Source organism: Mixophyes fleayi, chromosome 9 (assembly GCF_038048845.1).
Source record: "Mixophyes fleayi isolate aMixFle1 chromosome 9, aMixFle1.hap1, whole genome shotgun sequence".
In the NCBI taxonomy this organism is placed as follows: domain Eukaryota; kingdom Metazoa; phylum Chordata; class Amphibia; order Anura; family Limnodynastidae; genus Mixophyes; species Mixophyes fleayi.
The window spans coordinates 86,857,284-86,884,352 of NC_134410.1; the positions used below are offsets into that span (position 1 = coordinate 86,857,284).

A 27,069-nucleotide genomic window follows, 5' to 3' on the forward strand; every position below is an offset into this window, starting at 1 on the left:
AAAAAAGAGGTGCAAGATGGAATTGTCCTTGGGCCTTCCCACCCACCCTTCTGTTGGTGAAATAGGACATGCGCACTTTAACAATTTTTGACTGCAGGAACAGTGAACGTAGTTAAATATTGCAGTACTAATTTTTTTTGACTGCAGGAACAGTGAACGTAGTTAAATATTGCTGTACTCATTTTTCTGGACTGCAGAAACAGTGAACGTAGTTAAATATTGCAGTACTAATTTTTCTGGACTGCAGGAACAGTGAACGTAGTTAAATATTGCAGTACTAATTTTTCTGGACTGCAGAAACAGTGAACGTAGTTAAATATTGCAGTACTAATTATTTTATACTGCAGGAACAGTGAACGTAGTTAAATATTGCAGTACTAATTTTATTATACTTCAGGAACAGTGAACGTAGTTATATATTGCAGTAGTATTTTTTTTATACTGCAGGAACAGTGAACGTAGTTATATATTGCAGAAGAAATTCCTTTTTACTGCAGGAACAGTGAACGTAGTTATATATTGCAATAGAAATTCCTTTTTACTGCAGGAACAGTGAACGTAGTTATATATTGCAGTAGTATTTTTTTTATACTGCAGGTACAGTGAACGTAGTTATATATTGCAGTAGAAATTCCTTTTTACTGCAGGAACAGTGAACGTAGTTATATATTGCAATATAAATTCCTTTTTACTGCAGGAACAGTGAACGTAGTTATATATTGCAGTAGTAATTTTTTTATACTGCAGGAACAGTGAACGTAGTTATATATTGCAGTAGAAATTCCTTTTTACTGCAGGAACAGTGAACGTAGTTATATATTGCAGTAGAAATTCCTTTTTACTGCAGGAACAGTGAACGTAATTATATATTGCAGTAGAAATTCCTTTTTACTGCAGGAACAGTGAACATAGTTAGATATTGCAGTAGTATTTTTTTTATACAGCAGGAACAATGAACGTAGTTATATATTTCAGTAGAAATTCCTTTTTACTGCAGGAACAGTGAACGTAGTTATATATTGCAGTAGAAATTCCTTTTTACTGCAGGAACAGTGAATGTAGTTAGATATTGCAGTACTAATTTTTTTATACTTTTTTTATAATTTTTTTATAATTTTTTTTTATAATTTTTTTAGAATTTTTTTATACCAATGGACTTAGCAGGACAGAGCACAGGACACAGCACCACTGGACTCAGCAGGACAGAGCACAGGACCAAGCACCACTGGACTCAGCAGGACAGAGCACAGGACACAGCACCACTAACAAAACCCAACCTCCCGCTTCCCTGATCAATGCCTGAGTGAAGATGGCGGCGGCAAGCGGGGAATTTATAGAATCCGAGTATCTCGAGATCCGACGGCGGGATTTGGACTTGTAGCCTCATTATCAGTATTTCTCGGCGGCGGAAATACCCGAACAGTGCTCGGATCGCCCTCGGATCCGCACTGTTCGGGTGGGCTCGGATTGCGATAATCCGAGTCCGCTCATCGTTAATTCTATATGGAAAAAAGTGATGCAGAAAAAATGGCCTCATTATGAAATGTGTTTATTTAATATTTTTCTATTTAGGAAATTCTGTAGAACAGAATTGTTATGTTTCCCCAAAAAGAGATAGGGAATAGAAAATACATATTGTAAATCTAAAACAATTCTGTTATTTTGTGATATTTCTTAACATTGTCTGTGTCGCATTCACATTTCTATACCATTCTCCTGTAAATATTGTGTCTTTTCCTGAAAATAGTTGCAGTTTATTTATATTAAAACATCATATCCTGCCAATGACTAGCCCTTTGCATAGACAATCACGTTATACTGCTATCAGCCTTGTCTCCCACTCATTTGAAAGAGTTTTGAGTGTTCACAGAGACATGTTTGCGCAGCCATGTTTGCTTCTCACAGCTGATATTTCCTAAGTAATTCTTTTTGCCAATGCCTTTTTTTGTTGGGGAATACTAATGGGATCCTGATTTTTCTAAACTCATCAATACATTTGACTAACTCAACCTCCAGTGCTTTCCTCTCTTCACTGAGTTGGTAGGGCTCTGGGCAGCTCTCTATGCCATTCTCCTTTGCCACTTCCTGTATGCTGTTTCTTCGTGACCCTGGTGCCTTTCCCTGGTCATGCTCTTTGAGAGACTGGGACAAGTCTTGTGTGTTGGGGCATGATGTACTTTCTTCATATGGTGGAGAACAAGTGTCTGTCTCCTGAAGGATTTCTTCAGTTGGAAGGTCAGCTGAAGCTGGAGGGGAATCTTGACTGTCAAGGCTGGAGCTGGAAAGCTCATTTCCACTATCTGGCTCCTGTTTTTCTGTCATCAGTAGTGTTGGTGGTGGCGCCTCCTCTTCAACCACATTTTCAGCTAGATAAAAACACATGAGTCAAACATTATGTTTTATTTGATTTTAAATAAAGTGGATGTTCCCTTGTTTCATTCTTAGGAATGAAAAGCTTATTAGACAGATTTTTCTAGTGACCACACATGTATTTAAACATATCAATTTTAGCAATTCCATGTTGCACCTTTTCCTATGTAAGCAAGTTAATGTTGTTTCATTTTTCTTTGTAATGCAAATACCCCCTAAATAATAAGGTTGACCACTTTTGAACCATCTGAAGTTCTGATATTCCTTTTTTATTGACAGGTGCCCAGAACTGTACCCATATTCACCATATGGTCTGGCAAGTGAGGTAAAATTATTTTCGCAGCCCATGAGTCTATTGCCCTTTTTATTTGCATTCCAAATTTTTATGAACGTTAGTAGTTAGTAACTACTACTGACACTGAGTGCTGTTATTTTGTTTATTAGCTATTAATATTGTTGAATATTTAACATCTCAGATTTCTCTAACTGTATCCCATTTAAAGGGTAAATAGCATAATTACAACTAAAAACATGATTTCCTATTATGTTTCCTAATCCATGTTTATAACTCTACTTAGCTTAATCTACAAATATATACAACAGCACCAGCTACCTGTACTAAATACCTGTTGCTGTAACACAATCTTTGACCTCCATTCAGTTATCTGCCACCCCATTTAGCCTGGAACGCTATGTTTTTTCAAGTCATTGCAATGTGTTGTAGCTAATTGCCATAAATAGAGTGATCAGTTATGTGTTGAAGGGGTTTGGTGCTGCCCTTTTAATTCCTTCATGCCTTAGTTCTGTACATATAAGGCCAGTGGGCTATATCTTCTGCAGCTGTATATATGTGTATGTATGTCATTATGTAGAGTGGTTTGCCATATGATACATGAAAGTTCTGTGCATTTCCAGATTTGTAGGCAGAAATCCCTATGTGATCATGTGAGGAATGCACGGTGCAGTGCAAATTCCTGGAATACCTGAATCAGGCCTCCTATGCAAGTCATTTCTAATAGATCATTAGTGTCATTTGCTTTGGAACTATTAGTAGTGAGAAATAAGTGCAACCAGGAGATAGTAAGATGTCTACTCCATTGCCTTGGCGGTCACCAGAACGAAGACCGTGACTGAAGCAGGATGAAGCAATGGAGGCAGTGTCAGAGGGATAGAACCTGGTTTCGATAAGGGCTAGGAGTGAGTTTGGTGCATATGGATCTGGCATTCCAGAGTGCACAGAAAATGGGGAGTTGGGAAAGAGGAAAGATGAGAATGTGGTTGGTGGGGTTAGAGCTGCAAAGTGTGTGGGAAGTTTTGAGGCAGAGGGAGGAGCATGTGCAGAAAAATTAAATGGGGTGAGACCTGGTTTGGGGCTGATTTCACAAGCAGACAAAAGTAAGAGGTGAGTGAGAAAGAGGATAATGGCAGGGGATGTGTACCCATACATCCCCTGCCATTATGGGGTACAATCAGTTGTGATAGGGGCAATCAAGATACAGACCCAATTGATATGTCGACATTTTGAAATGTGGACAGGGTTCTGAGGTCGACATTCAAAATGTTGACACAAATAAACAGATATAAACAAATTAAAATGGAAATATATGTATTTTTTTTTTAAAAAAAGGCAAGAAATGTTAAAAATAATGGCCCGTCACCCCTCCCCCTAAACAGCTTAACCAACCTTAGTGCTGGCAGCCTAGGCTGGTACCAGGAAAATCGGGGGGGGGGGGGGGGGGGGGCAACAAGCGCTGGGTCATCCTGATTTTACTATTACTAGCAGTAGGATTTTCCAGCCTGGGCTGCTGGTACTCTTGCTGTCAAACCCACAGCATTGGATCCCCCTGCCATTAGGCCAAACCAGTCCCAGGCTGGCCAGCAAGTGTTTTTTCTTACATTTCTTGCTGGGTTTCTTCTTACATGTATTGCAATTTTAATTTGTTTACATTAATGTCAACATTTTGAACAAATAATATAGAATGTCGACTTTAAACCCTGTCTACATTTTACATGTCAACATATTAACTGTGTTGACATTTTGAACATGTAGACATTGTGACTGTCAATATGTTGGTGTACACATTTTGAGTGTTGAAATTTCATAACCAACCCAGCATAGGCAAGGAAGTGATGTGAAAGCAGGGAGAGGAGCAGTTAAAGCTATAGGCAAAGGGCAAATAGAGATGGTAGGGTGGGACTAAGGGGTGAAAAGGGAAGCAGGTGGAAGAGGGGAGAAGAGATTTTAGGTGGGGGGTGCATGACAGAGAGGAGGGGGAAAGGTAAGAGGGAGAGCAGTAAGACATAATAGCAAGCAAGCCATCGAGCAGGTACAGGCATCACAGATACCCATTGTCTGACTTGTTCTATAAAATTATTAATTTCCCCTTTCTTATGAGAATTTTGACATATACCTTACAAGATGGTTGCAGGATGCATTTATACATTGAATTAACTTGTATTGTGTATTATAATTAAGCATATCATGTGTGAAATAAATCAAAGGTTAGTAGATGAAGAATAGCATTCTTTTCTGTGCAGTTATATGCAATTTTTATAATAAAGTATTGTTTTTTCTATATAAGCCATGGTGGATGGTTTATAAAGGGTTTGTGATACCTCCAAGTGAAATTTGCCTGATACTTGTAAGCACTATTTCCTCTACAGCATTGGTGTAGATTGCTGTAGGGTCTTTTATATAATTTATAGGCAGAAAAAAAGGTATATAATTGTGAATCTACACTGATTCGGTCTTACAATGTAATTCATTGATACATTCAACTAATTACATTGTAGCAATGTAATTCACTAATTTATGCCTTGTGTAGGGTGTATCCTCTACTACAATATACGGAGCGGCTTTCCCACGCTGACCAATCAGAGCAAAGCCCCTCTGTACTGATTAGAACCTGACAGGCCACGGCACAGTAAGCTGCAAGTATCTGCATTTAGGTGAGCAATAACTTAGTAAACAATGGTGTGTGTTGGAATGTGAGTGATTTTATTTCACATTATTTTCTGCAGGTGCACTACAAGTCCCAGAATGCCCTGGATGTCAGGTCATACTAGTGCTTATAGTTCTACAGGCATCAGCACACCCAGGCAGTTTAAGACTACAAAGGGCTTACTGTAGCTAGTAGTGTACTTGCCACAAAATACTGAAAACTTGAGTTTTAGTGATTGCAGTATGGTACTTTTTTTTCTAGGTGGGAGGGGCTGCATTTTGTGCAGACCCATTTTCACTATGGAAATCAGCCCTTTGCTGAATAGACTAGGGCTGTACAACATTATGATGGGGATCCCATGCTGCCATTCCTGAGCGAGCTCTGCACTGTTGGGAGTGGGTTCACTCACAGTTTTGCCTAAGAACAGAGTCATGAATAAAGAATGGTGCCAAAACATGCTCCAAGAGCAACTTCTCCCAACCATCCAAGAACAGTTTAGTGACAAACAATGCCTTTTAGAGCATGATGGAGCACCTTGCCATAAGGCAAAAGTGATAAGTAAGTGGCTTGGTGATCAAAACATCGAAATTTTGGGTCCAAGGCCAAGAAATTCCCCAGACCTTAATCCCTTCGAGAACTTGTGGTCAATCCTCATGAGGCTTGAGGACAAACAAAAACCCACAAATTCTGATAAACGCCAAGCATTGATTAGGCAAGAATGGGCGGCCATCAGTCAGTATGTGGCCCAGAAGTTGATTGACAGCATGCCAGGGCAAATTGCAGAGGTCTTCAAAAGAAGGGTCAATACTGCAAATATTGGCTCTTTCCATAAACTTAATGTAATTGTCAATAAAGGCCTTTGACACTTATGAAAACTTGTAATTTTACTTCAGTATACCATAGCAACATCTGACGAAAAGGTCTAAAAACACTGAAGTAGCAAACTTTGTGAAAACTAATACTTGTGTCATTCTCAAAACTTTTGGCCATGACTGTAGACTGTCATAGTCTAGTGCTGGTAACGGATTTTTTTCTGTTCAGCCCCCTGAAATTGCTTGTACCAACCAAGGCTTTGAACAGTATGAAGCCATTTATCATAATCAAGTTGATGACAAATGGTGTCTTGATTATGCCACTGAATGATGATATGCTTACAGTTCTTTTGTGGAGTGTAAATGGCCATGCACCCTCTTTGCACCTTTATTTCTTTCTCTGCAAAATAAAATCTCATTTTTGCACTTGCTTCCACCCAATTCCTCCATTCAACTGGGACATACTTCTGCTCCTCTGCAAATGCCACCTTCTTGTTTCACAAACAAATTTGACTAGATGAGATTCTAGGATCATATGTACAAATCAAGACACATAGCTCTATTAAAGAGGATTTATGTCTGCACCGTGGCCATTTTGGGCCCGATTCATTAAGGAGAGCAAAGCAAAAAAAAAAGGAGTAAATTTGCGCCTTGGCAAAACCATGCTGCTTTTGGGAGGTAAATTTATAATGGGGGAACACATTTATATTTGGGGTAGGGCATATCCTAGATCAACTTTAAATTTCAGTGTGAAAATAAATCTATCAAGTATTTGTGCGCAACATAAAAAAGCAGCCAGTATTTTCAGTATGTGCAAAATAATAAACCAATGTGCACCCCTTGCATTGTACATGGTTTGTCCAGGAGCAAGTTTACGTCTTTTTTTTTGCTTTGCTCTCCATATTGAATTAGGCCCTTTGTGTCTAGCATATATGCACATAGCAGCAAATCAGCAATTAGTTTTTATCAATCTATTGCAAGCTAAAAATGAAAGATCGGATAGGTTGCTATAAAGTACTGCCAATTTGTACTTTGTCAGTAAAAAAAACAATTTTGAAAACAATTTACCTGGTTCATGAGTGGATAATGCTGCCGTCCATGACCTCTGGTCTACATCCGGCATAGATACTGCTTCTCCTGGAATATTAAAGTAAACAGACGTTAGATCTCCTTTTTCACCTAACAAGAAATATACTGTGTCTCTATTATACAGTTTTATAAGCATTAACCTACAAACCTTAGAAAAATGGTACTTACTTATTTACCATTTTGACTTTTTGAAGAACAAAATGTTACATAGTTGATGTAGTTGAAAAACACCAGTCCATCAAGTTCAACCTATTTTGAATCTCCTATGATCCCTCACTTATATTTAAAAATTGATCCAGATTAAGCAACCGCCAATCTATTTCAATCGGGAAAAATCGTTCCAGACCCAATATTGCAGTCCTATTTTTTCCAATATCCACTACTATCCTTCATTTTAATTAACAGTCATAACCCTTGATACACTTGATTCCACTAAAAATTTGTTAAAACCTTTCTTAAACATATCAATTGAATCTGCTATCACAAACTTCCCTGGCAGTGAATTCCATATCTTGACTTCCCTTACTGTAAAGGACCCTTTCCTGGTTGTAAAACTTCCTCTCCTCTAACCTTAGGGTGTGATCGTGTAGCCTTGGGGAAACAAGTTTCCTTGAAAGTTCTCTGTATTGACCCTTAATGTATTTGTATATAGTAATCATATCCTTTCTTAGACACCTCTTTTCTAAAGTAAACATGCCTAAACTAACATAACATAGTAACATAGTAACATAGTTCATGAGGTTGAAAAAAGGCACCAGTCCATCAAGTTCAACCTATTTTGGATCTCCTGCGATCCTGCACTTATATTTGAAATTCATCCAGAGTAAGCAACCGCCAATCTGTTTCAATCGTGAAAATCCCCCCAGACTCAATATTGCAGTCTTATTTTTACCCTATTTCCACTACTATCCTACATTTTAATTAACGGTCTTATCCCTGGATACACCTTTCCGCTAAAAATTTGTCTAACCCTTTCTTAAACATATCTATTGAATCTGCCATCACAACCTTCCCTGGCAATGAATTCCATATCTTGACAGCCCTTACTGTAAAGAACCCCTTCCTTTGCTGGTTGTGAAATTTCCTCTCCTCTAACCTCTAACCTTAGGGGGTGACCACGTGTCCTGTGTATAGTCCTTGGGGTAAAAAGTTCCCATGAAAGTTCTCTGTATTGACCCCTAATGTATTTGTACATAGTAATCATATCTCCCCTTAGACGCCTCTTTTCTAAAGTAAACATGCCTAAACTGGCTAACCTTTTCCCATAACTTAATGACTCCATAACCTTTATCAATTTTGTCGCCCTTCTCTGAACACTTTCTAGTTCCAAATTATCTTTTTTAAAGAGTGGTGCCCAGAACTGTACTGCATATTCAAGATGAGGTCTTACCAACGATTTATACAGTGGCAAAATTACACTGTCTTCCCTTGCATCTATACCCCTTTTTATGCATGCCAATACTTTATTTGTCCTTGCAGCTGCTGCTTGACATTGAGTACTATTGCTAAGTCTACTGTCTACGAGCACTCCCAAATCCTTTTCCATTATAGATTCTCCTAAATTAATTCCATTTAATTTATAGATTGCGTTCTTGTTTTTGATCCCTGAATGCATAACCTTACATTTATCTGTGTTAAACCTCATATTCCATTTGGCCGCCCAATCCTCTAGTTTATTTAAGTCCCTCTGTAGAGAAGCTACAACTTGCTCTGAATTTATTACCTTACAGAGTTTAGTGTCATCTGCAAAAATAGAAACTTTACTCTCTAAACCATCACCAAGGTCATTAATGAATATATTAAAAAGGAGTGGCCCCAGTACAGAACCTTGAGGTACTCCACTTAAGAAATTTTACCAATTAGAAAATGTTCCATTTATCACAACTCTCTGTTCCCTATTCTCTAACCAGTTTTCGATCCAAATACAAATGTTGATTCCTAGACTCAGTTCCCTAATTTTGTAAACCAACCTCTTGTGTGGCACTGTATCAAAGGCCTTTGAAAAATATAAGTAGACCACATCTACTGTGCTGCCTTGGTCTAAGTTTCCACTAATTTCCTTGTAGAAACTAATTAGATTAGTTTGACATGACCTATCCCTCACAAATCCATGTTGATTCTCACTAATAATTTTATTGCGTACCAAGTAATCCTGAATACTATCCCTTAAAATACCTTCCAGTAGTTTCCCCACTACTGATGTCAGGCTTACAGGTCTATAATTCCCTGGTTGTGATCTTGTCCCCTTTTTAAACAACTGCACCACATATGCTATTCGCCAACCCCTTAGTACTGAGTCTGATGAGATTGAATCTCTGAAAATTAAGAATAGCGGTCTAGCTATTTCCGAGTTTAACTTCATAAGGACCCTTGGGTGTATGCCATCTGGACCTGGAGCTTTATTTATCTTAATTTTCTTCAGTTGCCTTTGGACTTCTTCCTCTGACAACCAAGTATTAATTAATGGCATGGTTTCATTTCCATTTTTATGTATTACTTCTACCATTTGTTCCTCTCTGGTAAATACTGAAGAAAAGAAAGTGTTTAATACCTCTGCTTTTTCCTTAGTATCATTTATCAATTCACCCATCTCACTTCTTAGGGGTCCTATATTATCTTTTTTAATCCTTTTGCCATATATATATATATACTTAATTTTTTTTTGGAGGTTTGTCTTACATTCTTTTGCAACGTGCCTATCATTTTCTAATTTAGCCAATCTAATTTCCTTTTTGCATGTTTTATTACATTCCTTGTACCTACGGAAGGACTCCTCTGACCCTTCAGACTTAAACAATTTAAATGCACTGGCTAACCTTTTCTCATAACTAAATTACTCCATACCCTTTATCAATTTTGTTGCCCTTCTCTTAACCCTTTCTAGTTCCAAAATATTTTTTTTATAGAGTGGTGCCCAGAACTGTACTCCGTATCCAAGATGAGGTCTTACCAATGATTTATACAGTGGCAAAATTACACTGTTCTCCCTTGCATCTATGCCCCTTTTTATATATGCCAATACTTTATTTGCCCTTGCAGTTGCTGCTTGACATTGAGCGCTATTGCTAAATCTACTGTCTACTGTCCACATCCTTTTCCATTATAGATTCCCCTAAATTAATCATTTAATTTATAGATTGCATGCTTGTTTTTCATCCCTAAATGCATAACCTTATATTTATCTATGTTATTCCATTTGGCCGCCCAATCTTTCAGTTTATTTAAATCCCTCTGTAGAGAAACTACATCTTGCTCTGATTTTATTATCTTATAAAGTTTAGTTTCATCTGCAAAAATGAAAACTACTCTCTAAACCATCACCAAGGTCATCAATAAATATATTTAAAAGGAGTGGCCCCAGCACGGAACCTTAAAATATTGGCCAATTACAAAATGTTCCATTTATCACAACTCCTTGTTCTCTATTCTCTAACCAGTTTTCAACCCAAGTACAAATGTTGTTTCCTGGTACCAGTTCCCGTATTTTGTAAACTAACCTCTTGTGTTGCACTGTATCAAAGGCCTTTGCAAATGTTCTAGTTAAGTTTGTAAAATGCAATGATTATAGTGTTAATACTGCAGGTATTGCTGCTCTTTTTAATAGTGACCTCTGTACATCTCTGGTGCATCTCCCTTCCCAGCAGAGAGATTTGCATATTTTCGGACTGAAACTGTCCTACAGTTTCAACTGACATTCGGTGGCTCCCGCTCAGTTGACTCTGAAGACCTCCACTAAAGTTCTACATTGAGAAAAACACTTATTAAAAAGTGGGTTGGGGAAATTGTCCCAAAATAAACTCCTTTTAATTGAATCTGTATTTCAGGAGAGGAGAAAAAGGTGCCTGATTGTGTAGTAGCTAGGTGTACGACTGCAATGTAAAATAAAGGTGCTCAGTTATATGCATACCAGATTTTAGAGTAAGTCAGGCATATTAATATGTACTATCCCCAGATCTTGGTGAATTCAAGCATTACTGTGCCTTGTATCTCCAAGCAGAAGTACCAGAAATAAAGGAGACAACCAAAAATAGTGTAATACTTCCAATATAAGTGCAACACCTAATATTGTAGTGAATCTGTGTACCAAATAGAATAGAAGGTTTGTCTGACACAATGTTGTTGCTGATTCCATGCCACTTCAACTCCAATCTGTATAACTTCAAAATTGATAAATATCTATATTGTATAGTATTTTAAAAACATTTTAATTCATAAATAACATAAAACACAATGCACTTCCAAAACTCCAATATGAAGAAAAGTGAGCACCAGCCTCATGAAGAATCTTAGTCACAAGTAAGGTCACAGGGAACCCTCAACGCATTTCCTCTTAATGTGAGACTTCTTCAGGAGGAACTAGATGTGATCATGTTAAATATGAATACCAAATAAAAATATGGGGAGCTCCATTTTGTGCCCTGGCCATGCGTCTGACATTTGGCATCTGATCGGGATTATTAGACCACAAACTAAGCTCTTGTTAGAAACATGAGCTTCATCTTTTTATAAGGATTAGAGGATATGACTAAGATTTCTATACACAAGGCCACCGATTTTCTAAGACATTAGTATCAGCCTTTACAAGTTCCTCGGAATGCTGTGGCCATCTTTGATATGGACAACCCATACTGATGCCATTTGTGCCAAACAGGCTCAATGCCAATGTTCAAGATAGTACAGGCATGATCAATACAGCTTAACTCAACCTTTATAGATTCATAAAAGTATTTGACAAAGCATCTAAGTTTTAAGAATAACAATAAATATAGGCTTAAAATGAAACTATAGAATATACATGAAGCCTTTTAAATTAAGTTTATAAAAATGAAGAATTTTAAATATGCCTTAAAAATGAAATGTGTTAAAAGACATTTGCATAAGTGGATATTGTTCCTCTTATAGAATTGGATGTATTTTACAAAAAAAATGAGCGCACGGGTCATAAAAACTTTGTGGAATAATAGAGTATAGGAGCTGAGAGAGTTTCACCACAGCTTCTTCAAAAACTTCTAGGAATGTATAAGGGGCTGCAAGTGAAACTAAAAGACTATATTGATGTACAAGTGAAACATAATTTTTATTAAAATGTATTGGTATTATGCTTTTATTTGTATTGTAATAAACCCATCTACAGTTAGTCAATAAAGACTTTTTGAGCACTTTATTAAAAGTTATTTTTCTCTCTGATCCTGCTTCATTACCTGATGGTAGGAGGTAAGGACTTGTCATAATAGCACAGACAAGCTACTAGGGTACCTTTGTATTCACTCTTATGAGTATAAGTTTACTTTTTTACCCTCTGGCCTTCATGTGATAAGGGCTCTATTGTTACATTTTATAATTAGGAACTCCATTAACATTGTGAATTCCCAATCTCAAATACCCCGCAAGAAATTCACCATTGCTTGCCTATCATTTCTCTCATACTAGATCTATTTTATTCATTGTAAATTTACAATAAGACACCATCTCCAATATTTATTTTCACTGTGTAATCCATCATTGGTTAAGTACACATCTAATGGTACTTAAATATGTTAATGTTGAAGAGCCCTTTTCAGAGGGCTGGCATAGTATGTTCTGTATAAATGCCCACTACCACTGCCACACAAACAGCTTGAGCCTGACAGCACATTAGTTGAAAAGTCACGAGTTTCCATAAAGATTTTTAAAACCACTGATAAGACTGGTGCAGCAGTTTTGAAACTATTTTTTGTGGGGCATGTAATTTTGAATATAGACACTACCACTTGGATATACAGTATTGGGAAGAGCAGCTGCTAAATCATTTACTTCTGAGCTCATGCACATAATACAAAAGACGACGGTTGAGCACATGATATAAATACATTTCTTAGAACACATTCCTAACGCCTTTATTAGTGGAACTATAAAGTAGTCCACATATACTAAACTCCTCCTTTCTTAGGGAGAAAATACAATATGATAGCATGCAATTAAATATACACAAGTGTCTTCACTATATGAATACTTTCAGGCTATAAATTGAGTCTTTGAGGAGGTCTTTTAAGGATAATGGTTGTGAAACCCTGAGGCACAGGACTCTAAATTGTATTTCCTTCTTAGATTCTGAGGGGTATATTTACTAAACTGGGGGTTTCAAAAAGTGGAGATGTTGCTTATAGCAACCAATCAGATTCTAGCTGTAATTTTGTAGAATGTACTTTATAAATTATAACTAGAATCTGACTGGTTGCTATAGGCAACATCTCCACTTTTTCAAACCCAAAGATTAGTAAATATACCCCTGGGACTTTTTCATGTATAGTTGAAGAGCAATATTCTTGTTGGGTGGAGTTGCTAGCCTCTGAAATCTTGTCGAATGGTTATTTCTTGAATTGATTCAACATTTGAGCTCTTTTGGTTTGGTTGAACATTAGAGCTTGTGACCTCTTTCCCTTGTGCACTAAGGATTTGATCTAAATGACAACGCCATAACAAAGTACATTTGTTGCTACACAGGCTAGGGTATCACCTACAGGAAATGTTTTGTCATTGGTAGGCAAACTTACCCCAAAACAGCTATGTTGTTCACAAAATATTCTACTTATCTATAAGCTGACACAATTATTTATCTATTGATTGTTTTAGAGTGTTGGACTGTCTTTTGTTTTCACATAGACAGTGATCTTAATTGTACTGACAGCACTTTCTCAAATTATTTTATTCACTTGTACACTTATTTCATTAATTTAAAGGAGCACACCTTGGTTTCAGCGAGCTTTCTCCAACATTTATAGTATACGTTAAGTGACCAGATCCTGTCAAGTCTAGTTTGCCCTGTAGTGGCATATACAACATTTTGCTAAACAAAGAAGAACATGGTGATTTTATTTTGTAGAGGATCATGACCTTGATAGCATTCATTAAAGTTTGAGCACATATTTCATCTAATCAATTGTCAGCTTTGCCATTAAGTTTAGTTTCTTTAAAATCAATCTCATTAGCGAGTTCCTGAGAATAAGGACCATCTTTGTAATATGACAGCTGTCATTGCAGGAACTCTTTGATCATTAAGAACTTCTGGCCATAATGATACTTTTAGAATTTCTTTACTTCCCATACTAGACCTAAAGCTCAACAATCAATTTGTGCATAATTATGTTCAGCCACTGTTAAGAATTTCAATGCAAATGTTACTGGCTGCAATAAAGATGTTTTTTCATAATGGATTTTCCACAAATAACTTTTTAATACTCCTTTGTAGCAATAATAGTATGTATAATAGTATAATGTATAATAGTAGTAAGCAGTTTCATTGTTAACTCCTGCCAATTCAGGGTTGATCCACATTACTTGGTGTTTTGCTGCCATTGTACTGTGCATTTTAAGACAGGATTAATATTTTTTCTGTATACTGATTCTCAGTTGAGTCTGATACTTTTTCTGTCACCTTGTGTACCTGTGAATGTTTATTTAGTTTGTGGTAAGTTTGCTGTTTAATGACCTTTTTGTATATTCTTCTTGACCTGCATACTCTTTTAATATGTCCCTTTTAATAATATTTCTTGCATTCTTTTTTTTAAACCAACCGTGTTTGGCATCATATGAGGTATGCCCACATCAAAAACAAGACATTCTCTGTTTAAAAGAATTAGTATGTCATGCATTCAAGTCCTTTGTTTTGTAGTTTTGAGGCATCCTTTGCCGCTGTCTCAATTGAACTTGCAATAGATACTGCATGGTCTAATGTTAACTTTGGTTCAGATATTAATCTCTTTTGAATACTTTTACTGTATACATCACACATCAACCTGTCTCGTATTGCATGTGATAGTCTGGCTCCAAATTGACAGTGTGCAGATAAGTGTGTCTACTCTATATGCAAAAATACTTTCACCTTTAAGAGCCTGATGTACAGTAAATTTAGATAGTAGCCATGGGAATTTCCCACTGCCCTGAACTCTAGCTGTGGGAAATCCCCATCTTATAAATAGTAGTGTACAGACGCTAAAATATAATTTTCGGTGGCAGCTCATAGGAGCTGGTTGTGCATAGTTTGCAAAGGCCAGGATCCAAAGATATATGACAGATGAATACCCAGGATTAAAGTGATTTTTTCAGTCGTGTGTGTGTCTTATTTACATTTTTCCTTGGTGCACTACAAGTCTTAGTGCTATCAGCACAGGGCTGGGTAAACCTAGGGAGGAAGGGGGTGCTTTTTTTTGCTGACCCCCATCTCACTAGGGAATCCAGCTCCGTGCTGACGACTCAGGGGCTGGTATGTCATCATGGCAAATCCTAGCGCTGGTAGTAGTAAATTCAGGGATGGGGGGGCCCCGCGCTTTTTGTCCCCCTGGTTTTTATACTACCATCCTAGCCAGCCAGTAGTAGTGTTGGTTAAGCTCTTTGTGAGGGGGACCACAGCGTTTTTATTTAAATAGAATCATTTTTTTTGCCTTTTTACTTCCAGCAAGGTCTGTTGCACCAGCATAAAGCACCTGCAACAGATTTGTCTCCTAGAGACATTATCAGTGGCTACGTCCAACTCAGCATAGCATGTAAAGAGTGAAGACACCTTTGCATGCTAGACTCACGCACTATCTCCCCCATTCCATCTCTATAAGCATAGAGAGGCAAAAAGGAGAGTTCCGTCTCAGTCAGAGTTCAGACTTTTCCGTTTGCGAGTTGGTCTTGTGTACAACTCTACATCAGGCCCTAAATTGTCTTATGAAATCAAAATCTTTCCACAATAACTAGTTTATTAAAACATTAACAATTTTCTGAAGTTTTGCTGGTGGGTTTTACGGGTGCTCTTCTGCTCCACGGGAGGTTTCTGTCCTCCCTGAGCTCGCCTTAGGAGATGCCTAAAGGAGTGTCATGAGTTAAATAGAACATAAATGTGTATTTGCCCTTCTGCTCCACGGGAGGTTTCTGTCCTCCCTGAGCTCGCCTTAGGAGATGCCTAAAGGAGTGTCATGAGTTAAATAGAACATAAATGTGTATTGCCCTGTATGTACAGTCTGTGAAGCATCCTGTTTGCCAAGCCTGATGTGTAATTTATTTTGTAGCCGTGCAAATCTTTGTAAATATATAAAAAGAGATCACTAATATTTTGTATCGAACCACTAGGCACAACAAACATCTTAACCCTCATTACACTTATACCCCATTCATACTGCACCAAAATCCAGGGTTTTTCCCGGGGCGAGCTCAAACGACCCGGGTCTTGGTGCAGTATGAATGGTACAAGTCCAAAATCCCGGGTCTAAAAACCCGGGCCTTCAACCCGGGATTTATCGAGGGGTAATTCCCGGGTCGTACCCGGGTTGCCTGCACTATGAATGGTGCAACCCGGGTTGCACAGAAAACATGCTGATTGGCTATCTGCCTGTCTCTGGAGGATGATGTCATCGGTGGAAGCCCGTGGGAGATTGTAGAAGCTTTTCAGGGGAGATGGTGGATGGTGTACTCAACATCAAGCTGAAGCAGAAACGTTTTTTTAAGGGAGAAAATTGCTTTTATTATTTCACAAAAACAGTGTTTATTTACAGCAATTATGACACACTGGATGGAGGAAGAGGTGCGTGAGCTGCTGAATGTTAGAGGGGAGGAAGAAATTAGAAGGCAAGTGACTGGGACTGTGAAGGATGCCACAGTGTACTACAACATCGCCAAAATACTCACACAACGTGGCATAAAGAGGACACAGCAACAAGTCCTGAACAAATTGAAGTCCCTGAAGAAGTAGTACACTAAAGTCCATGACCACAACAGGCGCAAAAGTGGCGCTGAAAGAATGGACTGGCCCTTTTATGACCAGTGCAATATGGTCTTTGGACATTCTCCTCTGACAAATCCAATTGCACTGTCATCTTCTAGCAATGTGGATGCGGCTATACCAACACCACCAGAGAGCACACAGACAAGCGAGGCCGCAACAGTAATAATAGAAGATTCTATAGAAGACACCCCAGAACTGGAGTGCTCTGCCACAACAGATGACACCAACATTTCTTGGGAGGAATTGAACGATTCACAGCCATTCCCTGCTGCGCAAGTCGTTACAGATACTTCGCAAGAAACGCAGCCAGAACCAGTGCCGGTGTCAAAGTCTACGCCAGGTCCCAGTTTACGCTCCAACAGTAAGTATCTTTAATAATCTCACATAATAACCAACTATATATACATACCAATGTATCTACATAATTGAAATAAAAAAATGAACTGTATAAACATAACTGCCAAAAACAGAGAACTATAACAGAAATGCAAGCCAAATACCAATAAATATATCTACATAACTTTAAAAAAAAAAAAAAATGTTTGCACATAACTGGCAAAAAAAAGAGAAGTATATCAACATAAATGCAAACCAAATACCAATATATCTACATAACGTAAAAAAGAGAACTATATCAACAAAAAGCCCAAAAGACAAATATAATACACTCCAAAGTATTAAAACATCAACACGCAAATGTTGCAGTGCAAAACTACTGGGCAAGAGGGAGGAGGCCTCAAGCACATATCAGCTTACAACACTGCTTTTTTGTTCTGCTACATTATATATTCTATTGTATGTTTTACTGTGTTTTTTTCTACAAACAGTTTACAACGTTCCTAAAAAATGCAAAAGGCCCAACAAAATGGAGCAAGCAACTAAAACAATGACAACTGTCATTATTATTATTATTAATTTTTATTTATAGGGCGCCACTAGGTATCCGTAGCGCCGTACAGGGACAAACAAAGTTACAATACAAAGGTGAGACAGCACGATACAGTAAACAAAACGGACAGTAACTCCGAGATCTCAAAGCACAGCTAGAGGGGCGGGGGAGGGGAGAGGGGAATTTCCCGCATACGGCGGAGCCCAAGAGGGCACGGGAGGCAGGGAAACCCCCAGAGTGGAGAGGAGGGAGCAAGAGGGAACGGGGAGGAGGAGGGCAAGGTAGCTGGAGAGCAGAGTTAAAAGTGGTGAAGACAGGAGGAGAGATGACCCTGCTCAAAGGAGCGTACAATCTAAGGGGTGGGGTAGACAGACAGATGGATCAACTGCGGGAGATGGACAGCACCATGAGGGAACACGAGAATACACAACTGCAGCGTTTCATGGACAATGAGCGGGAACTCCAGGACTCTTTCCTCATGCAAATCATGAACATGCAGGAACGCGTGTTACGCGAAAATAGTGAGTGTATAATGGGATTCATGGACAGACTCCTCTCACGGGTGCAGGCACCTCCTCCAAGTCCTTACTATTATGACGGACATTATCTTATGTACCAGCGGGTGCAAGCCATAGGTACATTATACACAACATGCTCAACCTATGGGTAACCCCAACATAGAATACCCACCTGGTAATCAAACCACTGCACAACCAGAAATGCCACAATATCGGCAATTGTAATAATCATGTTTTATGGACAAATATTTAACAGTTAATTGTTATCATGTTTGTTACGTGTGATCTGGAATCACGCCGTAGCTTCACATATTACGTGAAAAGCAAATTTGCACTTACTGTTTAAGCACATTTGTGCCTTCTGTTTACTACTTGTGTATATATATATATTTTTTCTACATGCAAGTAAGCACTTTTGTATTGTGTCATTTTATATTTTTGTGAAGAGACATATGAGGAAATATGTACAAAACAAAATACAATATATGAAATAAACATTTTTATTTTTATTTTTACATTTGTGTGGTACATTCAAACAAGTGAGGTCAAATTGGCAGTGAGGGTGGTCCTAATAAGTTCAGCAGAGGTATTGGTGCACTCTCTTTCAAAAGTACCGGAGTCCACTGACAGCACTGGCATTTCAGATTCCTGCACATTCCATTTAGGTAGAAATTGCTCTTTTTGTATTTCGCAAATGTTATGTAAAATACAGCAAGCAGCAACCACGTGGGGCACAAGCTTGGTGTCAATGTCAATGAGCTTCAATAGACAGCGCCAACGTCCTTTCAAGCGCCCAAAAGCATTTTCCACCACCATCCGAGCTGAGCTGAGGGTATGTGTAAACCGGATCTGTTCCTGAGACAGGTGATGTTGCTGAGTAAACCCCTTCATCAGCCAGCGCCTCAAAGGGTAAGCAGCATCCCCAATGATGTGTACCGGTATCTCCACACCATCAACAAACGTAGATTTCTGTAAATAAAAACATGCAGTTTCACGTCACCATGTTAAAAATATTGGTCACATAACGCAGTACACTTGGTACTATATGGTGAAAATGCATTTTGCAAGTGGTACATCTATATATAAAAAGGGGCAGTAAATACATACAATATTGATAGCAAACAATAGTATATAAGCTTCAATTACAAAAACATCATACAACATTACACCTATATTTACCTCCCTAGGGAACAGCCAGCCATCTTGTCTTTCCTCAGCAATTTGGTAAAGGTCTGAATTTGCTAGAACTCTGGCGTCATGGGAACGTCCAGGCCAGCCGATGAAAACATCTGTGAAACTGACATAAAAAAATACATATAGCAATGTTTTACAATACGCATTACACATGGCACAGTCACATAAAATAAACATAAAAAATGCTTACCAATAGTTGTGGTCAACCACAGCCTGCAGAATGATGGAATGCCAGCCTTTGCGGTTGTAGTAATCCGCATGGTTGTCTGTGGGGGCAATGATGGGGATGTGTGTCCTGTCTATGGCTCCAGCACACTGTGGAAACCCACCCTTCAGGAATCCTGCAATTGTATCATCCAGGCGCTGACCTTGCGGTAAGGAGATGAAGCGATGATACAGGGCTTCCAGCAATGGCATGGTGACTTCATGCACTAGAGTGCACACCGTGGATATCCCCACTCCAAACAAGCAGGAGATTGTCCGGTATTCTCCAGCTCATTTCCTTCCCACTACCCTCTGACACCCTCTCTTCATTTGACCCCACAAATGAAGAGGAAATTTCTACGCTCTTCTTATCTTCCTACTCTACCTTCTGTCCTCTTGATCCTATTCCCTCGCAAATTGGTAGATCCCTGTCTTCTGTGCTCATTTCACCTCTAACTCAAATCTGTAATCTCTCACTCTCTACTGGCATCTTTCCATCACTATACAAGCATGCAGTGATTACTCCTATTCTAAAAAAACAAAACTCCGACCCAAACTCTCTCTCAAATTACCGTCCCATCTCTCAGCTCCCTTGCCCCTCCAAGCTTCTAGAGAGACTTGCCTACACTCGCCTCACACGCTTTCTTTCCGCAAACAACCTGTTGGATCCTCTTCAGTCAGGCTTTCGTTCTCAACACTCCACAGAGACTGCGCTGACCAAGGTTGTTAATGATCTGATCACTGCTAAGACTGAACGCCATTACTCTCTCCTAATTCTCCTTGATCTCTCGGCTGCATTTGACACAGTTGACCACTCTCTTCTCATACAAACGCTGCAATCCCTAGGTCTTCAAGACACAGTTCTATCCTGGTTCTCATCTTACCTCTCTAATCGCTCTTTCACTGTTAATTTCTCTGGAGCCACATCTGCTCCGCTTCCCCTATCAGTTGGAGTACCACAAGGCTCGGTGCTAGGTCCTCTGCTGTTCTCTATCTATACCGCTTCTCTTGGAAATCTAATAAGTTCCTTTGGCTTTCAGTATCATCTCTATGCGGATGATACCCAAATCTATCTATCCTCTCCTGATATCTCGACATCTGTGTTGTCCCGTGTAACTGACTGTCTTTCTGCCATTTCATCTTGGATGTCCTCTCGTCAACTCAAACTTAATCTTTCTAAAACAGAGTTAATAATATTCCCACCCGCCAACAAGAGCATACCTGACATTTCTATCTCTGTTGATAACATGACCATAAATCCCACCCCACAAGCTCGCTGCCTAGGTGTAATCCTTGATTCACGCCTATCCTTTGTTCCCCACATTGACTCTATATCTAAATCATGTTACATACATCTAAAGAACATTTCCAGAATCCGCACATATCTCACACAAGACACTGCTAAAACCTTAATTCATGCACTAATCATCTCCCGCATTGACTATTGCAATTCCCTCCTTACTGGTCTTCCCAAAAACAGACTCAAACCCCTAAAATCTATTTTGCATGCTTCGGCAAGACTGATTTTTCTTGCAAATAGCTATTCCTCTGTTGAATCACTCTGTATGTCTCTACACTGGCTGCCTGTCTTCTACCGAATCCAATATAAAATACTTTTACTAACCTACAAGGCCATCAACAAGGCTGCACCAACATACATCTCCTCTCTTGTCTCAAAATATCTCCCAACTCGGCAACTCCGTTCTGCAAAAGATCTGCGTCTCTCATCCACCCTCATTACATCCTCCCATTCCCGGTTACAGGACTTTTTTCGGGCTGCACCCACTCTATGGAACTCTCTCCCTCGCACAATAAGACTTTCCTCTGTTCTACAAACTTTCAAGCGTTCTCTGAAAACCTACCTATTCAGACAAGCGTATAATATTCCTCAACCACCATCTTAACCTCACTACCTTTAGCCTGTTACACAATTTCACACAAGACAACTACCCCCGGACCAACATTATTGTGTGACAGGATCATTTAGCTTATGAGTCACCCTACCTTTGCAGTCTGGCTGGGCCAAGATGCAAAATGTATACTTAACCTCATGTGTCAATCTCCCATTGTCCCATAGATTGTAAGCTTGCGAGCAGGGCCTTCTCACCTCTTTGTCTGTTTTACCCAGTTTGTTTATTAGTTTATTACGTTTGTCCCCAATTGTAAAGCGCTACGGAATATGTTGGCGCTATATAAATAACTGATGATGATGATGATGATGAGGGGTAGCATACCACCACAACACAATAGAAAGGCGCCTACATGGTGGAATAGGTTTCCCAAAGTTAGTGGCCTTCCTGGAAAGTGCTGGGGTAATAAGGTCCAGCACATAGTTAAATGTCCCACGTGACATTCTGAAGTGTTGCATCCACTGCTGTTCCTCAAACACTTCCACAGTAGACCAGAAAGCTTCTCCGTGGCTACGCTCTCTGGCACGCATGGTTCGGTTACTGGCAGCACTGAATCTCAAAATTGAGGCAATGCTGGCCCTGAGAAAAGCTCTCCTCCTGCGCATATACAGACACAGAGTTTTCTTCTGTTGTGCCATAAACTTCGCCTTCCTCCTCCTGAACTGGGACTGTGCAAGAGTGCACAGTGTCAGCAGCTGCAGTAAACTCTCATTTGCTGCATAAAACAGCCAAAACACACTAGTAAACATGAACTCTGGGCTACACAAAAGTGAGTCATCGGCCATGATGAAAAGTAATGTGGTAAACAATCACCACCCACTTTTGCATCATCTTTATGCGTCAACAAACCAGTCACCTTTCAATGACATCACCTTTTTTCAGCCAATGAAAACTGCTCTGGTGATGACTCCCACAAATTGCCAGGGCACAGACTTGTGCAGTATGAATGGGGTCAACCCGGGAAATTCCCGGGTCGAGGAGCAGTATGAATGGTGTTTCTGAGCTGGGTTGCTCAGAGCCCCGGCAAAAACCCGGCTTGAAAAACCCGGGATATTGCCGGGGCGGCAGTATGAAAGTGGTATAATTAGGACTGACATTTTCTTTTTGCCACTAACATTATTTGTATCACAATAAAGTTACATTCTTTCTACATATGTGCCCCAATCTTATATAATGATATAGAAGGCAGACACTGTGCCAATGTATCCTGATATTTTTATTAACTTTCAACCATTGGGGGTCTACTACATTCACTTGACTATACACTTGATAATGGCTGATTTAACTTCCGCGTTCAAGCTGCACTCTGGGCCTGTATGACACACTGTGGAGTTTTTACATTGGATCCCACTTTATAAAATTCACCACTGGTCTCCTGGAGATTTATTTGTGCAGTGATAAATGCGGTCTTATCCTTGTCACCAGTGGTGTTGTATGTCATTTTTAAAAAACACTGACTACTTGGATATATTAGGAACAGTGGTTGTTGAACTGTTTCCTTCTAATGTGTTTAATACAAAAGATGACAGTTGTGCACATAAGAGAAATACATTTCTTAGAACAGTCCTGACATCCAGCGTCAGACTGGCCCACCGGGATACCGGTAAAACCACCGGTGGGCCCCGCTGCCTTACTGCCACACCCACTTTTAAAAGTGGGCGGAGCAGGGAGCTCGCTGTCGTCCTTGGTTTCCCTGCTGTCAGTGACAGTGTCTCGGATTTTCATCTTTCCTGACCACGTTTAACAGCGTCATTTGTTTACATGCAAAGTGTAAGGAAAGGTTGGCAGTGTTAATTCAGCGCTGCAGTAGTTTGATTGAGACCGTACATATTAGAGCTTAAATATCGCGCACACACACTGGACTACAAGCTCAGAGCTGAGTTCACAGCTTGTCAAATGGGACTCCCCCCTCCCGCCCACTCTTGCAAACCTGTTCCTCCATTGGTCCCTACAACTGCCGCCTGTCACTGATTGGGTGACTGTGCTGCCCACTCCTTCACTGCACACTTCCTTGATGTAAATTCCCAGTCTTGACTAACCTAATCAATTACTGAAAGCATGTAACTGATATAAGGAATAAGCACAGGGGAAAAGTTCATGGGACCAGAAGACAAGCTTCGAGGTTTATGTGAGTTCTTATAGGTGTTCCCTAACTTTTCTGTGGCAACAGGCAGCAGGCTAGAAGTGACTGAACTCGGCCACTAGTGGATACATTGCAGGCTATACGTGAGTACACAAGGGGCTGTGTATTAAATAAGTGTCTAAACATGGCAATGCTAAACTTTGTCTTCATGCTCATTGCAATGCGTGGAAAGAAAGGATCCTACATTTGGGCCGTTTTCACCATCAGTATGAATTGTACATGACAGACAGACATGTGAGTAAACACAAATGCGATTTTCAGAGAAGTCTGGGAAATGACATATGCCTATAGGTGGGGAAAACCACCATGGAGGGAGAAAAAGAGCTATTTTTTGTATACAGGAAAGTACTTTTTTTTATTGTTGCACACATCAAATATCAAAATATGAGTCCCTCTAATCAATGCATTGAGTACCTGAAATCTTGTGAACTGTAGGCATTGCTTCCTGAATGTGTTTCTTTACAGCTAAGTACTCCATAGTATGGGGAGCATCCCCACCAGTAGTACTTCATTGACATGCTGCTTTTTTGTGTGTAAAATATGCATGTACTTCTCATGCAAAACAAAAAAAGCATCCATCCATATCAAGATTTATTTTTTTGCGTATCTTCAACTTATGTCTCTTTACGCCTGGAGCGGTGATATGGGAGAGGGAAGGTTTAGGCTGTGTACAGTAATGGTGTGTTCTGGTAATTGCTACTCAGTTAAGATATTAATGCATATGCAGATATAGCCTTCAAGAATATAGTGCAGGCTTGACTAACCTGTGGCACTCCAGATGTTGTGAAAGTCCCAGCATACCCTTCCAGCAATAAGCTGCTATATATTGGCTAAGCATGCTGGGGCTTGTAGTTTCACAACACCGGTAGTGCCACAGGTTAGTCAAGCCTAGTCTAGTGGGACATTTCCGATTATTGGGGACTGTTCTGCCCAATCTAAGGGGCAGGTCAAGACTGTGTACTCTTTATATACACACTGCATTCTTTACATACTACACTATGGTGGTAGCTGTCCTTCATGGGCTGACCACTCCCCCTCTAGTGTCTGGTCTCGCCTCTATGATAGCTGGCCACACCCCCTCTGGTGGGCCCCTAGCGTTGCAGTCCCCCGGTGGGCCTTTCATGCCCCAGTCCGACACTGCTGACATCTAACTATAATGTAGTCTACATACACTACTCTTTTTTTGTGTTAGGAGTTTCAAAATCACTGACTTTGGCAGATTACAAGGCAATGAAGTGATGCATGTAGGTCTACATACCGTGTCTCCACCTTGATTGTAGAAGGTTCATCAATTTCAGCTTTTTCAGATACAGTTAGATACAATCTGTTGCAGAGTGTATATAACCAATGTTAAAAGTTAGGTAGTGTCATGTATTTAAAGAAAAACATTCCTTGGGTTTATTCTGTCTTATTCTAAAGAAAAACAAATGTCCATAAAAGTTTACATAAACAACACTTCCTGGTTTGTGCTAAAGTGGATTGCATTGCAATGCTATTGCATGCGGGCGGCAGTTGAAGATGGCTGCACGTTAGATCAGCTCTGTGTCCTTCCTCCCACACAATCATCTGTACACAATTCTAAAACATCTAAAAACTTGTGAAGACAGTGGGAAATTATTGTGGGGGTACAAAGGAGTGTCATCATCACTCCAAGGACAAGGCCATACCATCTATCCCTGGCTTATCTGCATCAACTGATCTACTGTGTACCGACCCGACTTGTCAGTGAACCCCTCTCCTGCTGAATCCCTGGCTTATCTGCATCAAGTGATTTACTGTGTACCGACTCGGCTTGTCAGTTAACCCTTCTCCTGCTGAATCCCTGGCTTATCTGCACCAACTGATCTACTGTGTACCGACCCGGCTTGTCAGTTAACCCTTCTCCTGCTGAGTCCCTGGCTTATCTGCATCAACTGATCTACTGTGTACCGACCTGGCTTGTCAGTTAACCCTTCTCCTGCTGAATCTCTGGCTTATCTGCATCAACTGAACTACTGTGTACCGACCCGGCTTGTCAGTTAACCCTTCTCCTGATGAATCCCTGGCTTATCTGCATCAACTGATCTACTGTGTACCGACCCGGCTTGTCAGTTAACCCTTCTCCTGCTGAAACCCTGGCTTATCTGCACCAACTGATCTACTGTGTACCGACCCGGCTTGTCAGTTAACCCTTCTCCTGCTGAATCCCTGGCTTATCTGCATCAACTGATCTACTGTGTACCGACCCGGCTTGTTAGTTAACCCATCTCCTGCTGAATCCATGGCTTATCTGCATCAACTGATCTACTGTGTACCGACCCGGCTTGTCAATTAACCCTTCTCCTGCTGAGTCCCTGGCTTGTCTGCATCGACTGCATATAAAACATTTTATATGCCATTATTTTGTTTTTCCTGATTGTACATTTACAAGTAACTACTTTTTACCTGTTATTATTCTTGCCTATTTCCATTGTCCTTATTACCTCTCCTTCTGTTATTCCTTGCCTTCCACGCCCTAATTGGTTATTGTCCTCCATCTTGCTATTGTCTCCCTGCTTATTCTTACCTGTTATCCTCTGTCCTTATTATCTTACTGTTCTGCTATCATTCTTACCTGATTTCATTGTCCTTATTATCTCACTGTACTGTTGTTCCATGCCCTCCACGCCTTAATTCGTTATTGTCTTCCACCTTGTCATTGTCTTCCTGCCATTGTTCTTACCTGTTTTTCACTGTCCTCACTATCTCACTGTTCTGTTTCTCTCCTCCCCGCTCTCACTCCATACCCATACTCTCCCCCCGCCCTACCTCTCCCGTTCCTCCCCCGCGCGCTGCTCATCTTGCTAACCTCATCCCCATTTCCCCCCTCTCCTCTTCCCCTTTCTTCTGTGCCCTCTGGAATGCCAGATCCGTCCGCAACAAGCTGACTGCTATCCACGACCTCTTTCTATCCAACTCCTTTAACCTTCTTGCCGTTCCTGAAACCTGGCTCTCCGATTCTGATACTACTTCCCCCACTGCCCTCTCCTATGGTGGCCTCTCCTTCACCCACTCCGCCAGGCCTGGTGCTCGCCCAGGCGGTGGAGTTGGCCTCCTCCTCTCCTCCACCTGTACTTTTCGTGTCATTCCCCCTGAACCCTCCCTCTCCTTCTCCTCCTTTGAAGCTCACTCCATCCGCCTCTTCTACCCCATCCACCTCCGCGTCACTGTCATCTACCGCCCCCCTGGCCCCACCTCCCTCTTCCTTGACAACTTTGCTAGCTGGCTTCCTCAC

At 40.1% G+C, this 27,069-nt stretch overlaps 1 protein-coding gene across 2 annotated transcripts in view; it reads right to left on the reverse strand.

The window, feature by feature from the left end:
- Window positions 1-1,649: 1,649 nt before the first annotated feature.
- LOC142100806 (BTB/POZ domain-containing protein KCTD12-like) overlaps window positions 1,650-27,069 on the reverse strand; it is a 134,432-nt gene continuing 109,012 nt past the window's right edge. For both annotated transcript variants that reach the window (XM_075184622.1, XM_075184621.1), the window contains exons 3-4: window positions 7,193-7,261; window positions 1,650-2,366 (exon numbers count right to left, since the gene is read on the reverse strand). In XM_075184622.1, the coding sequence (XP_075040723.1) occupies window positions 1,900-2,366; window positions 7,193-7,261 (536 nt within the window). In that variant the 3' untranslated portion in view covers window positions 1,650-1,899. The remainder of the gene's footprint in view (window positions 2,367-7,192; window positions 7,262-27,069) is intronic.